The sequence below is a fragment of the Bactrocera dorsalis genome, unplaced genomic scaffold (assembly GCF_023373825.1).
Source record: "Bactrocera dorsalis isolate Fly_Bdor unplaced genomic scaffold, ASM2337382v1 BdCtg335, whole genome shotgun sequence".
In the NCBI taxonomy this organism is placed as follows: Eukaryota; Metazoa; Arthropoda; class Insecta; order Diptera; family Tephritidae; genus Bactrocera; species Bactrocera dorsalis.
In genome coordinates this window covers 8,796-25,000 of record NW_026038386.1, presented here as the reverse complement: position 1 = coordinate 25,000, position 16,205 = coordinate 8,796, and the positions used below count along the sequence as shown (strand labels likewise).

The 16,205-nt window shown below is 36.1% G+C and overlaps 2 protein-coding genes across 3 annotated transcripts; one reads left to right on the top strand and one right to left on the bottom strand.

Annotated features, from left to right (window-relative positions):
• On the top strand, positions 1-2,209 carry LOC105228741 (dihydrolipoyllysine-residue acetyltransferase component of pyruvate dehydrogenase complex, mitochondrial; the record flags this gene model as incomplete). Its single annotated transcript, XM_049462193.1, is given in 6 exon segments — positions 1-19; positions 110-330; positions 399-547; positions 625-824; positions 907-1,009; positions 1,078-2,209. Coding segments are annotated over 6 exon segments (822 nt in total), but the record flags the coding sequence as incomplete, so codon positions are not given.
• Positions 2,210-15,381, bottom strand: LOC105228742 (clavesin-1). Of its 2 annotated transcripts, XM_049462194.1 has the most exons (4): positions 14,808-15,381; positions 14,241-14,516; positions 4,063-4,524; positions 2,210-2,656 (listed from the first exon to the last, which is right to left on the bottom strand). In XM_049462194.1, the coding sequence occupies exons 2-4, from the start codon at positions 14,475-14,477 to the stop codon at positions 2,474-2,476; spliced, it is 882 nt and encodes a 293-aa protein (XP_049318151.1). In that variant the 5' UTR covers positions 14,478-14,516; positions 14,808-15,381; the 3' UTR covers positions 2,210-2,473. The 2 variants fall into 2 exon arrangements, with proteins under 2 accessions (XP_049318151.1, XP_011206988.1); XM_011208686.3 differs by having other exon boundaries at positions 14,241-15,070.
• Positions 15,382-16,205: the final 824 nt, after the last annotated feature.

Here is a 16,205-nt window from a genome sequence, read left to right as displayed (position 1 = left end):
CAGAGTCTACGATTGCAAGGTTCCGTTCTATACATCCCTTTGTTAAAATCTAATACACTTCTTGTTTGCTTACTAATTGGCTTCTTATTTTTGTAAATCCCGCATGCAGGTGCAGGCAGCGGCATCTATGGCTCAATAAAATCTAGTGATCTTGCAGGCATGGCAGCAGCCGCACCCGCGGTCGGCGCACACGCAGCACCGGCTGCACCCCAAGGAGGCTACATTGATATACCGGTTTCAAATGTGCGCGGCGTGATTGCGAAACGTCTAAAGGAGTCGAAACAGCAAATACCGCACTATTATGTGACCATGGAATGTCAAATGGACAATGTATGTAACACTGTTATTTTTTGTGATATACTTTTTTATAATGCAAAATTCTGCTTGTTGTGTGACAGTTGCTGAAACTACGAGAGAAGGTTAATAAGAAATATGAGAAACAGGGTGTACGTGTGTCGGTCAATGATTTTATCATTAAAGCCACTGCCACTGCATGCCGCAAAGTGCCGGAATCCAATTCCTATTGGATGGAAAGCGTGATAAGACAGTAAGTAGCACAAGCGATATACATACATTGAGATATTGCAGCAGCGAAAACACTACTTGCATTTATTTTACACGCAGATTCGACAATGTCGATGTATCAATGGCCGTCTCCACTGATACCGGCTTAATTACGCCAATTGTTTTCGGCGCCGACCGTAAAGGTGTAATTGATATCTCAAAAGACACCAAATCATTAGCTGCCAAGGCCAGAGAAAATAAATTGAAGCCTCAGGAATTCCAGGGTGGTACCGTTTGCGTATCCAATCTCGGCATGATGGGTGCGTATGCGTTGTATTGCTATATACAACAAACATATTTGCTTGCAATATTTCTAATTACTATATAAATAATAAATTTCAGGCGTTTCCCAATTCTGCGCCGTCATTAACCCGCCACAATCCTGCATTTTGGCAATTGGCGCCACAACGAAGAAGTTGATACTCGACCCCGATAGCCTTAAAGGGTAATTATATGCTAGCACTACCGATTAGGAAACCGTTAAGTAATGTGTAATTTAATTTCTGCTTGCAGTTTCCGCGAAGTCAGCGTAATGAATGTTACTTTAAGTGCGGATCATAGAACAGTGGATGGCGCTGTTGCTGCCAAATGGCTGCAATACTTCCGTGACTTCATAGAGGATCCACAGACAATGATTCTTTAAGTTTAGCACCACTAAAAAATACCTTCATTAATACATACACCCACATTCAGTTAAGCGTAATCCATTATAATGACCAACGTATGTATAGGTAGCGAAGAAAAATAGAAATTCTACACACAAGCGTACAACGTAACGGCCATCACAATATTTCTACGTTGGCGCTGGTGCGCGCCACACATTTTGGTCCCACAGCACATAGAAAATTTACCACCAGAGAGAGCTTTGTTGTGTGTATGTTGAAATATACGCGATTATGTGGATTTAATTTTTTTTGCTTTATTTTTAATTATGACTTAATTGGTTTTGAATCAGCTCATATGTGATTGTTTGTTTTAATTTAGTTCCCGTTTTCCTTAATTTTGTTTTGCTAATTAAATTAGAAAAACAATTAATATATACATACATATGTATGTATGAAAAGAAAACACAGCAATTTGTAAAATAGACTTGGTGTGCCCCACAAAGTAAAGAATGATATTGAAAATAGAGCAAAAGAACTGCCGTAAAGAAGCAAATAGAAAATATGCATTGCTTGTTGTTGTTGCATTGATATCTCACACATGTTACCATATACCATGTAAGCGCCAAATCAGATGTTAAAATATTTAAATATAATAAATCATTTGTCAATGATAAGGCGACAGTACAACTTGTATGTATGTAATTTATGTACAGTTATATAAACGAAAATCGCCGCGTCCACACGACAGCTCACGAGCGCACGCATGCAGCGCATGGCTAATTGGAGCAGAACATTGTTGCTGCAACACATTTAATAATTTATGAAATATTATTATTAATTAAATTTTTTTTCTGTTTGGTTCATTTATTATAAACAACAAATAGTCGTTATTCGTGATTTGCGAATACTTGGTCCTTAAGGTAACCGACAGTCCAGCATTGCTGTTGTAATTTAAATGAATATAAATAACAAAATGTAGAAAAATGAATAGTCAAAAAGAAAATGAAGGGAAATACACAACTAGACAAATGAAAGATGAATTTATTTTGTAACACTTTTATTTACACTAAATTGTAGTATAATAGAAAAAAATGGAATAATGCTTAGTAATTACATGTGTATGTGAAAAAGACGCGTATTTAGCAAAAGCCGGCGTTTAATGTATTTTTTTTCCAACAAACAAATTTTTGCATTTGTTTAGTTTTTGTTCTTCAAGCAAGCGCGAGAGAGAGAGAGGGAGATAGAGAGAAGGAATGTACAGCCTTTGGTTGTAGCAAGTATTGCACGCTGTGATACTCATTGGTTTACCACTTCGCTGGACCCAGCTCAGACCATTCTCTAACGAAATCGGCATGCTTCTCTAGCGGCGTGAACCAATCGGCGCCGCCGTAATCGATTTTCGGTTGTGTACCTTTGTAGTTTTCGGGCAGGATTTCGGGCGAGAGGAACTTCTGCAGTGACTTCATATCGCTACCGTGGAAATGCATCTGTGAAATAAAAAAAATAATTGTTTATTTGCTTGATATGAATTTTAAAATGTAAGTATTAGATACGGCTGTAAGCTTGGTTGCTTTGAAGGACTACGTTCGTAGTATATTTCGTCTTCAAATACAAGAAAAAACATCTCAAGCCGTCATGGCAGCATTTCTTCTAGCATAAAACTGCATAAAATCTCTTATTCTTAGCTTTATGTTGAGTTTGATCGGTTGTTGCTGTTGGAGCGGTTATCTAAGGTTATATTCGGGTTGGTTGTCATCGAAGTCATCTAACAGTAAGTCCAGGAAATCTGCTGTTTCTACGGAGTTGGAGCATAAGGAAAGGGGTGTTGTTGTTGTTGTAGCGGCAGAATTCTGCCGAGTTGACAGTCCTCGGCCGGATAAAAATGAGGGTCAATTCCGCTTACGTAGACCCGACTGTCGTGGGAGGGCTGTTAGATGAGTGGGGTTCATTGGGCAAGTATAGAGGTGGTTAGTGTCATGCACGCTAAACATTTATTTGGCATGTCGAAGTCGATTTCGGATAAGAAGGAGTCGAGCTTTTATTCTTATTGTTGTTGTAACGGTAGAATTCTGCAGAAGAGACAGTTTTGGCCGGATAAAAACCCACTTCAATCCGGCTACGGAGAGCTGACCGTCGTGGGAACGGAACTTGAGCCCTTTAACTGCAATGGCTGTTGTTTGACTCCAAGGCTATTCATTGAGAGAGGGAGTCAGTGAAGGTGTTGAGAACTCGCTGTGAATGGCGGGCTGTGCGTATCTAAAGTTAGTTGCATCTGGAATCTGGTAGGCGACTATGTCGTCGACATCAAGATCAAGGAAAGACCACTTAACCAGACGAAACTGCTTGTAAAGGAGTTCATTATGTTTCTTGACAGCAAGTATGCGGGCCTCGCTAAGTAAATTCGATTGAGATCGAAGCCATATTGAGGCATCCTGTCATGATCCCGAGACAGTATTTTGACACGTCTGAAGCGTCATCGTTTGTGTTTCACTACATTGAGGTCAGTTAGTTTGTCGGACAGCTATGGCAATAGTGGTTCGATCTGAACAACATTTTCGGAGATTGAGCGATGTCTTAGACAATAATCTATGCCTAATTTCGATAACATCGTTGATATCTTGTCAAATAAAAAAGCTGTCCGTACAAAAACTTGATTTTGATTGGTCGGGGTCTTTGGGAGAAAAGGGCGTGTGTATAATTTCTGATCGATATCCCAAAAGCTTAAGTACTAGTTCGCGTACGTCAGAAAAACACACGGGGTTTTATTGGCTCTCCGACATATTTTTTTTGTGTGTTACTAACTACTAACTAAATGCAGACTAATACCGACCTCCAAGTATCTAACGACCGTTCAAACAATAGACAAAATTATGTATACAAATTCCCCGCTTACCCTTTTGTTGAGCTTCTCGCGAACGAATGGCTTGAAGAGCGCCCACACCAATTTAAAGATGAAAGGTTGTTTCACAAAATGCACCTCTTTCATGCGCAGCGGCATAGCATCCTGTATAAAGGTGAGTAGACGTTTCGAGAAAGTGGGCGACAGAGCTTTGACCTGCTTCATTGACAGACCGTCAAAGTCCATTATACAGACGACACCGCGCACTTGTGTTTCCGGCTCGAGTTGGGCGGCAATGTGCACCATATACAACATGCGGAAAACATCATCGGACGGCACCGCAGCGGGATCCCATAGTTCACCACAATTCACAATCATAACACGACGTCCATGCTGATCGCAATTCTTCAACACATTCACAATACCGTATTGTATGAATATATCCTTGAGCTGTTCGATGAGTAGACCATGGACAAGGGCGGCATTATCTTTGCGGAAAGCGGCTGTTGTGCGCATCTGGAATGGTAAAAGTATGTATTTAGTTTGCTTATCTTAACATGTAGATAGAATGGCTACCGGCATCTCATTTTCAGAACTGAGCTCGAAGAGCCGGGTCACATCTAAGTTCATTGTGAAGTGAAATACGCTATTTGGCTGATAACATAGTTCTTTTGATCCGGGATTTAGGTCAATTTAGCTTCTTGTAGTCAATAACCTAGTCAGTAGTCTTTATTGGTGATTTTAAAAATTAAACATCACTAGAATAAATCATATATTCTAATTATATATCTGGATTCCTGGCAATCAAATTAAATGATCTGTAAGCCATTGGGAGGATGATGGAGTCATGTGTAGAAGTTCACGCAAGTGAGGAAAGGTTTCTGATTGCCATTCACTTGAGAGACGGGTTTTCTACATATCTAAGTAGCCAAAGAACATCCATTTGACCGTAAGCTAAAGTAAAGTGTGCGTTTGGGACCCAAGCGTCTATAACCGCGTAAGCGGTGTCTACGACAGTAAAGAAGAAAAAAAAATCATTGGGACGTAAGGGAATCCATTAGACAAATCTTGAAATCCATACCTAGTTAGCAGTCAGCTTAACATGAAGTCACTTTGCGACACCCAAAACACATCACATTGAGGCGCGAATGTCACTTAAGCACTGGCGGGGCACGTAGCCTGCTTCTCTTTTATAGAGCCAGCAGGCAGCCAGCTTAACATGAAGTCACTTTGTGCCACCCAAGACACATCACATTGAGGCGCGAATGTCACCTAAGCACTGGCTAGGCGGGGTACCTGCTTTTCTTTTATAGAGCTAGCTAGCAGACAGCTTAACATGAAGTCACGTTGTGATTTCCAAAGTATATCACATTGAGGCGCGAATGTCACCTGAGCACTGGCGCCTGTTTCTCTTTTATAGAGCTAGCTGGCTGCCTAGCTTAACTTGAAGTCACTTTGTGACTTCCAAATCCCATCACATGTATGCATGTCTTTAATATTGAATGTTTCATACCCTTTCTATTTTGTTTAAATTATTTCGTGTTGTCATTTACGCGTGTATAGTAACTATAGTTCAGAGAGTTCCGAAACGCTTCAGGATCGCGAAATGTTAATTTATGTATTAGAGATAAATTCGGTTATTTTTTACTGTTTATAGAATAATAATAATAGTTCATGTAGTCCCGAAAAATATCGGTATCCCGAACGTAATATTTTAAAATCCCGAAAATGAATTAATATACATTTATTGTTTGAAATTTCTACTTTAAATTTGAATAGATCATGTTATATCTATTTTGGTATTTTTATGCATGTAGTAAGAATAATTGAAAGGGCCCGGAAAAGTTTCGAAATCCCGAAATTTAATTTTGTTTAAAAACAATAAATTCAATTATTTTTGACTGATTATTAAATAATAATATTCTATATGATGTCGAAAAGTATCGGGATCCCGAAACTAACATTTTAAAATTTCGAATTTTTTAATTTTTGCAAAAGGAATGCAAGACAAATTTTTACTGTTTATTAAATAATCATAGTCTATAAGATCCCGAAAAATATCGGGTTCCCGAAATTAAAATTTTAAAATCCATAAATTTAATTTTTGCAAAACGAATGTATGAAAAATTTTGCACTAATACTCATAGTCTATATGATCCCGAAAAATATCGGGATCCCGAAATTGACATTTTCAAGTCCCGAAATTTAATTTTTGCAAAACGATTACATGAAAAATTTTGCATTAATACTTCTCTAATGAAATTGTGTGTTAGTTAAATTAATTATCCCCAACCATATACTACATTATGCCGGCAAATCTGTCCATTTATGCGCCATTTGAAGTTCTGTTGGTTCTTTTTAAACAAGTCATTGAGTATAATACAAAATATAATATTTATATAAATCACTGCATTGCCAATGGTTGTTTGCCTTGTCAAAGGCAGGCGGTTGGCCTGCATTATGCAACCGACAAAATGACACAACTAACTAAGTGATGCGTGGCGCTTCATACATACAGATGAAGCGACAATCACCGAATGGAATATAGAATAAGATTCTACATGCCGACACACATACGTATGTAGCTAATATGCAAATATGTATGTATAACGCGTGCAGCCTAATCCGCTAGCGTACGAGCGAGAGTATGGGAGCAGAAGCTAGACATAAGCAAATACAATAAAGCGGCTTAATTGAGGTCTTGGTCAAGAACGACACAGAAAATGACGTTTATTATACATACACTATATAGACATATATACATAATATATTTGTGTGACTGACTGGCTTCCGCGCAAACGCAACGCTGATTTAACGGCTACAGACGCTTCCGCGCACTTACTCACATGTGTACAAACGCATACTAATGCGAATTGGCATGAAAACAGTTAAAATTTGGTTTAAAGCTTCGTTGTTTGTATGTATGTATGTATATTAAAAGTAGCAGGCCGCCACCGTTTTTAATTGTTGGTTAAGAAGCTGATAATTGTTGGCTCATATATGAGGTCTTACTGCACACACATACACATGTATATGTACGTATATGTACAGAGGCCAAAAATTTTGTTATCAAAATATTTATGACACGCAATATTTATGTACATACATACACATGAATGTATGTATATATGTAGATATGTACACTCGTGGTCAATGGTCAATGGCTAATTACTTTTTATTTTGTTTTAGTACACCTTGGTCAGAGCTCTGATGTATTATCCATCCGCGCACTTCAACTAATATGTTTGTACGTATGTATGTATAATTTATAATCGCGTCGTAAACCCTCTTTGGTTAGCAGCGCTGAGCGTAACTCGCTAATAAAGCTTTCGATATCTTGCAATTCATAAGCGCCTAATATCTTTTTAATACATATGTACACATTTATTACACTAATATGTGTAGTTATGTACGCATTTTTGTATAAAAAATATATTTTAACGGAACATTGAACTCTATACTGATACCTTTTAACTTTTGTGGCCCTATTTTAACAGTCAACCGTCTTAAATTTATGCGGCCTTACGTAATCTTACACCGTTGGTAGTGGTCATGGGCTTGACTTTTGTTTTTCATGAGTGTTGCACTCAGGCCACTCTCTGAAACCAGGGATGGGTTGGTATTCTCTTAAAAATCCACTCTAAGCAATTCATGGATTGATTAATTGTGCACTCTCCTAAATCACAAATACTCATCTAGCCTCAGCTTATTGATAAAGTCCAATATTCTGCTGGGTGCTAGCGTAGCGATGTGATCCCTATTTGAACCATAGATCCAAGGGCCTTAAACTTCATGAGTTAGAAGACGTTCGTTATTTTCTTGGAATCTCATGCAGAATCAAAATCCTCAAGGGGAAGAATACTACATATTTCACATTGTCTTTAGAATATAATCAAAGACGACCTAGGTTTCGACAGGCTGAGTTTCAGATGGTTCGGACTTGAATAAGTAAGCTTTGAAACAATTACGTCCACTAAAAAATATTACGTATAATAATGAGAACATTTTATATGGGATGTATTATCAACCATGATTATTTGAAATAACCTGGTCCAATAAAATATTATGACATATAATAAATTTCACAGTGAGAACATTTTAGACGGAAATTGAGTTATGATCACGCGATATTCCATCATTCCCTTGTTTCTTCTGCGAACCTGAGTCCGTGTTATTTGGCTTAATTTATGTACATATATCAGCATAGGGTTGCTTTACTGGTTGAGACGATACTAGCTTCTATCAAATCAAATCTTGACAAGAAAGGTCCACATTCTCAAGCGACATGGCTTCGCTCGATGAGCTCTTGAAAAGTTCCAACGATCCAACGTTTTCGAGCTAAACTTTGTTAAGCAATGAGACCCTTTTCTATTTCAATGGGTATGTAAGCAAGCAAAATTGCCGCATTTGGGACGAACACAAACCTCAAAACATTCAAGAGCTGCCATTTCGTACAGAAAAAAAACAACGGTTTTGTTGTGGTTTGTGGGCCGGTGGATTCATCGGTACATCCTCGTATTTCTACAAAAATGTGTCGGTGAACGGAACCATCAATGGCGACCGTTATCGCGTAATGGTAACCGGCTATTTGATGCCTGAATTGAAACTCGTGATCTCCGCGACTTTTGATTTTAACAAAACGGCGTCACTTCCCACACATCACATCATTCAATGGATTTCTTGAGAGAACACTTCAGTGAGCAAATAATTTCACGTTTTGAGCCGGTCGATTGGCCACCAAGATCGTGTGAAATCACACCTTTATACTTTTTACTGTAGGGATATGTAAACTCTAAAGTCTATGCGGACAATCCCGTTTCCCGTTAATTCAGGCTTTGGAGCAAAACATCAAGTGTGTCACTCGACAGTTACCAGTAGAAATGCTCCAACGAGTCATCCCCTGAGTCATCGAAAATTGGTCTCAAGGGATGTACCATCTAAGATGTAGCCGTGGCCAACATTTTAAAGAGATAATCTTTAAAAAATAAATATCAAAGAATTTTCTTCCGAATGATAAGAAACATTCCCCATTGAATTTTAGGTTTCTGTGTGTTTTCTTTAAAAAGGTAGTAAACCTCGAAACCAGCTACTATAGGAAATTTTCTCAGAAAATGCAAAAAAAAACCTCAAATCTTTATAAATATTTCGAAAAACGTATAGCTTTAGAGAAAATTCGTGTAATAGTATAACCGTAAAGCAAAAATTAGTTTTTTTATTTTCTTTACCTTTTTTCCACCGGAGAACAGATTTTTGAGATATTAGATATTTTTTTAACCAAATTTTTTTGAAAAACATATTTAATGGATTTTTGAAAAAAAAAAAAAAATTAATTATATGTTAAAAATGTGAATATGTGAACGATTTTTACAACTACACTACCTACTAGAGCCAACAAAAGCTAACCCAAGCTCTTTAAATCTTGCAATGTCGTGGTACTGAAATAATGAATTACCAATGCGATTACTTAGTTGGTCAAATCAACTTGCATAAATTCTGCGCACGTAGTTAACGTAGTAATTGCAGTAAGTATACATTCATGAATAAGTATATACATACATATGTATGTACGCTCTTTTGTATAGAAACGAACTCTATGACTTATGACTTGGATTGCTTATTAGCAAAATTCGATCGTGTTGACGACCAGACGTACTTAACAACAAGATGGTTTCGAAGATTAATAAGTGTGGACGACCCGTATTGTATAAATAACAATATACGGATGTATGTTTGTGTGTATATACAAACATAATTCTATTTAAAGATTGCACTGATTAATACAAAGATCTACCAAATACATATACATAAATACGAGTACGAGTATATTGAAATAATCACAAAATACTTTGCACGTAATGCTCTAATAAAAATTTGTAAATATGTTAATATTTTAATTAATATATTTATAATCGTATTATATATAAATAATACTATATGCAATCAAATAACTGTTTTATTTTTTGTCTTAAATAGCCACATGCCTATATGAAGTTAATATTGCAAAATGATTTCAACAAATCAGCGGTAATTTTTTGCAATATTGATACCCTGTAGGAAAAGTTCCCATGAGTGAAAAGTATTTATTTTTATAATTTTTATAGTATTTGTAATCTTATTTACTAAAAATCTTTATCATAAAATCTTTTTATATGTTCCGTGTCTAATTCTTTAAATCTTTTAAAGGATTACATGGGTTTCACGACTTCAAAAAAATATTTATTTTATTATTAATGTAATATTTAATTCTAAAACAATTCTAGAATATTGTTTTCTCAAGTTGATCAGAGTAATAATAATAATTTTGGAGATACAGCACTAAAAATTTTAGTACTCGGGTTCAACTATATGTATGTACATATGTATATACACTTAACGGGTTACATCGGTTTACGGGTTAAAAAAAAATCGATTATTTTTTATTTTATTAAATTCTGAATAGAATATTGTCCTAAATTTTCAAGTTTGTCCGAGTAATAGTTTCGAAAATACAGCCTTGAAAACTTGTGCGCTTGAGGCTAGCTAGGTTAAATCCGCCGTCTTTAAACGCGTTTTTCTTGAAACTTTTGAAGTCGGTTGGCAAGATTTCTCGAGAACTACTCAACCGATCTTCATGAAATTTTACACAGGTCTTTGAGATACAATTCTTAAAGACTTGGAGGAAGGATTTTTTTATTTCAACTATTTGAAAAAAAAAATGTCGCGAAATTTTCACTGAAATTTTCATTTTTTTGTAAGAATGTCGGCCAAAAATACAATTTTCGGTTCTTTTCTAAGTCCTAAGTTATGGTTTTAACTGAAACATGTATTTTTTCACTTTAGATGATCCTTTAAGGAGGTATCCTGCCAACGCGGGCGCAATGGCCGAGTTTAAAATATTTTTTTTTTCAAAAATTTCAAAATTTTTTTTGTTTTTTTTTTGTAAGAAAACTAAATTGAAAATAAGCCGCGCTTTGTTCGAAGAAACCCATGTAGCCCCTTAAAAAAATCGAAATTCCTACAGGGATTGCAGTAAATCACACTTTTGCCATATGCATATTCTTTATGTAATTAAAGCTAGTAAACAATAATAAATATTTTTCGTATTACAATTCGTTAGCTTATCAGCTTTTCGCATGCGAAAATAACAAAAAAGAAGAATAATAATTTTAAACAGCTGCTGTCTTACAAATATGTGTCTATGTATGCAAGATGGAAAATTTACTGTTATTGAGGCCTATAAACCCAAAGACACATTTGTTTCATAATTATATTTATTTTTTAGTATTTATTTTTGATTTGTCTTTGTATTGATCTTATATTGTATTTAAACTAACATTTTCTGTTATGTTCGAAGCTGAACGCTGTCTTATCTAAAGTCAGACTGATAACCCTTTAACATTTGTACTTTCAACATTTAATACTTTGCTGCTGTTAGTATCTGGATGATTGAGTACTGTAAAGTGGCATACTTTCTGAAACTTTTACTTTGTTAAAAACTATGTGAGTTGATAAAGCAGTTCCTTGAACCCGCAAAAATTATAATTTATAATCTAAATGGGTATGATCTAATCAGCAGTCTCAAAATATGTATAAATGTGTATATACAGCGGAAGAAATGCTTCAAATGTACTTATGTATGTATGTACATAGATCCGGGATGTATAAGTGTCTAGACTTATCGGCCTACTTTCAAACTACTATTAAGGAATCCAAATATTGAAAGCAAAATTTTTGAAACAACAATGTATTTTGCTAAGTTGATATGACTGCCCTTAATTACTGTGCCAAATACTTGTATGAGCGCGATCTGTTAACCAGTTAAGTCGGTACACCTCAGTAGTGCGTTGCGATTTTTACGATAGATAAAATATCAAAAAAAGAATTTGTCTCAAATTTTGTATTTCTGATCAAATTTCGTGTGCAAAATCGTTGTTCGAAAAAGTTTATGGTGTTTCAGTTTTATCAAAAACACAAGTCTACGAGTGGTACAAAGCCTTCAAAGACGGTCGAGAGTTTGTTAAGGACATGTCTCGTTCTGGACGACCTTCGAACTCTTCAATTGATGAAAATATTGAAACAAAATACAGGATATGGTGCTTGAAAATCATCAGGCAAGTGCTAGAGAGATGGCAAGAGAGCTCAACGTCTCTCTCGATGCCGTTTGAATGATTTTGGTGGATATTTTGGATATGAAACGCGTTCTTGATTCACCCGACCAGATAAAGCTGAACTTTTTTCAAAAACAGCCACAATTGTGATCGAATTTAAAGCCAAAAACGCAATGAATACCATCAACCACCCTTTTCACCAGATTTGAATCCGCATGATTTTTTCTTGTTCGCCAAACTGAAATTGCTGCTCCGAGGAACCCGTTTTCAGTCAATCGAAGAGATAGAACAAAATTCGCTTAAGGAGCTTAATAAAAAGTGCTCATTAAAAAGGGTTTCTTCGTTGGGGGATGGAGTCATGTGTAGGGAGCATGGAGTCAAGTGTAGAAGTTCACGCAAGTGAGGAAAGTTCTCTGATCGCCATTCACTTGGGAGTGGCCAGAAACGATTCTTCTACATATGACTCAAGCAGCTCACGACTTCCGGTCTTTGACCAAGTATCCTCTGGGTAGCCTAAGAACATCCGTTTGAAGGCGAAACATCCCCTCCGCAGGGTTGTGCGCTGGGTTTGGGACCCGCCACTTAAAAAATCATACCAATGAAAAGGAACAACAAAAAGGGTTCCTAGGACTGAAAAAATCGTTGACAGAAGTGTATTACATCTGGTGGGGATTACATTGAAGACGAGAAAATAAATATTAATGAATAAATTATGATAATTCCACAGGATTATATAGGTTTTCTTATAGGATATTGTACTATTAAGCGCCTTAGTGAGGGAGCGATATAAATACAACATGGTCGGCAAATCTAACGCAGTGGTGAATCGAACAACAACTGGCATAATCAAACAGTCACAGAGTAGGACTCTTTCGTATAAAGAATTCAATTACTTTTTGCAGCCTGTTACTTCTTGATGTATAGTTTTTGGAAAGGAAACATGGGTCAAACAAGGAAAAAAGGCATATATTAAGGGGTTATATGGGTTTACGGGTTTTCTAAAATATAATGTTTTTATTGTCTTAACACTTCTAGAATGCTGTCTTAAATTTTCAAGTTGATCCAAGCAATAGTTTCGGAGATACAGCCTTGAGACTTGTGCGCTCGAGGCTAGCTAGTCTAAGTATGCCATCTTTAAAGGCTTTTTTCTCGAAAGTGTGATTTTGAAGTCGGTTGGCAAGATTTTTCCAGAACTACTCAACCGATTTTCATCAAATATTACACAGGTTTTTGAGTTACAATTCTTAAAGACTTGAACGAAGGATTTTTTCTTTTACAATTAATTAAAAAAAAATCGAATTTTTCAGTGAAATTTAAATTTTTTATATAAAGTCATATATTATATATATAGTCTGGCAAAAATCCAATTTTCAGTTTTTTTCCTTCGTCCAAGTTCTTTCTAAGTTAAGGTTTTAACTCAACCACGATTTTTTTTTTACTTAGAAGATCTTTTAAGAAGTTATCTTGCCAACGCGGGCACATCTTTTTTCGAGGGTCCACCGGAAATAGCGTCGCAATGGAGGAGTTTAAAAAACTTTTTTTTCCAAAAATTTCAGAATTTCTTCGTTAATAGTGTATGTTTGTAACAACAAAAAAATCTTTTAAAATACTTAATTTTATATATGAGAAAAAAATTGTTGAAAGACGGCTGTTTTTTACCCGAGGAAACCCACGTAACCCCTTAAACAAACCAACTTTTAAGTTTAATTTGCACACTTTTGTCGCTCACTGTGTGTTTAAGTACGTATTAATTGGCATTCAAAGAAAATGTTAAGTATAACAAAAATATTCGATGCCATTCAATGCACATGTTCGTATGCATGAATGTATATTTTGCTGTCATGCCTTAAACTTTTTGAGTTATCATCAGCGTCACCTTCGTATGCGATCGAGAACTAATTAGTATGTATGCACTTGCGCCATGCTAAGTATTAACTATATCGTCTACGGAAATTTGCATATGCTCACTTTCGGCATTTCTGTGATTTATTATGCTACACAATTGTTTTTGCCGCACAAATGAAATGTAATGTTTTATGTATTTTCAATGTTTTTGTTTTTTTTTTTGGCTGCTAACTATTTCAGTGTTCTTTTGCACCGCCAGCACACTGTCCTTAAACTTTTTCGATTTTTCACTTGACCTACCTTTTCGAGCGCGCTCTGTGGATAGAAGTGGCAAGCACGTAGGAATATCACTAGAAATTCATCGTCATCTTTGTAATTAATATCTGTGGCAGCATGCAGGAGTTCGCGCAGCTCCTTGATAGCGGCCTCTTTGACTTCGGGTGTCTCGCGCAGCTCATTTTTGGCGATCTCTACCGTTTCGGGTTTCAAGTAACCAATGCGTATATTGAACGCTTCCTCGCTGTTCGCATTCGACATGTTATGTGATGTGTGTTTGCTTTTGTTGTCGGTTGGTAACTGCGGAGAATCGGGAATTTTTATTATGAGCGCAAAAGTTGTTAAGTTTTTTTTTTGTTTTTTTCTATGGTACACGCACGACGTTGGCAGTTAGTGAGTTTATTGCTTTTAATGCACGAAGAGTCGAAAAATTAACTAGACTTAAAATTGTCAACAAATTTAATGCACTGCAATTATCGAGATGCGTTTTAAAGATAAACCATAATTTGTTTACGGAAACTAACATTCGAGGATCACTTCAACGTAGCCGTGCGTGCCTTTGCGTATTGTCAGCGTGCAAAAAGTAATCACCTGTAATTGTAAACAATTTACGCTTCACGTTTGTTTGTTTTTATGCGCACTCTTCTAGGGTACACACTCCAATTGAGGGCGTTAGTTTTTGATGTGCGCTTTTCAAATTCAACGGTTTAAAAGTACTGCACAAGTATGGCGTATTTACACTTCCACATCCGTCGGCACATTTGAGTCAACTGAAATTTGCTTTGCTATTTGGGAGCCTTGCAAGTTCGCTTCGCTTGTTGATGAATGCGCTAAAAGACGATCAACGATCGACGTTCAACTGGCGCAGGCGTTGGCGTCGCGGCTTAGCAGACGCGCTGCTTAGTCAAACGCAATGGTAGCTGTGGCGTCTTGTGAGTTTATGTTCGGTGATAAGTATGTTTTTGTTGTTTGACGCCCGGTCTCAGAGGCGTTGAACGCCGAAATTTTAGCTGATAGCGGCGAGCGTAGTGTTAAGGTACACACGCTTGAGTGGTTTCTGATGTTAGTAGTAGCGCTGACTAAGTAATAACCCAATGAGCTAGCGGCGAGCAATTGTATAATTTCAACTTTAAGAATTTTGTTTCAACAAATCATTCAAATAATTTTAAATGAAATCGAGAATTTTATAAAAAAAAATAATAAAAAAAGTATAGTTGACAACATAATAAACGGTTGATTGTGAGAAAAGTTTCCCACATTTTGAAAAAACAAAAAAAAAAAATTATTTGAAATTATTGCAAATGAAAAAATATGTCAGGAAATGGCTAGACATTTTTTTCTGTCTAATTTATAGGGCTATTTGAGTATTTCTTAAGGTGTTACATGGGTGAATGAGTGTTAAAAAAATCCAATTTTTTTATTGTCTTATTAAATTCTACAAGATCTCTAGAATATTGTCCTAAATTTTCAAGTTGATCCGAGTAATAGTTTCGAAGATACAGCCTTGAGAACTTGTGCGCTCGAGGCTAGCTGGGCTGAGTGCTCTCTCTTTAATCACGTTTTTCTTGAAACTTTGTTATTGAAGTCGGTTGACAAGATTTCTCGAAAACTACTCAAACGATTTTCATGACATTGTACACAAGTCTTTGAGATACAATTCTTAAAGACTTGGACGAAGTATTTTTTTTCGATTACAACTATTTGAAAAAAAGTCCCGACATTTTTACTGAAATTTTAATTTTTTTGTAAAAAAGTGTGCTAAAAATCTAATTTTTAGTTTTTTTTTCATTCGTCCAGTTTCTAAGTTAAGGTTTTAAATAAAGCTAGTATTTTTTCACATTAAATGATCCTGTAAGGAGTTATCATGCCAACGCGGACGCATATTTTTCCGAGGGGTCACCGTAAACGACGTCACAATGGCCTAGCTTCAAACATTTTTTTCCAAAAAATTCAGAATTTCTTTGTTAATAGTGTATGTTTGTAACAGTA

Coding starts and splice junctions, on each gene's coding strand:
- LOC105228742 (XM_049462194.1), bottom strand. CDS start 14,477: ATGTCGAATGCGAACAGCGAGGAAGCGTTCAATATACGCATTGGTTAC. Junction 4,525..14,240: donor CACAGAGCGCGCTCGAAAAG/GTAGGTCAAGTG, acceptor TTACCATTCCAG/ATGCGCACAACAGCCGCTTT. Junction 2,657..4,062: donor GCGAGAAGCTCAACAAAAGG/GTAAGCGGGGAA, acceptor TTTATTTCACAG/ATGCATTTCCACGGTAGCGA.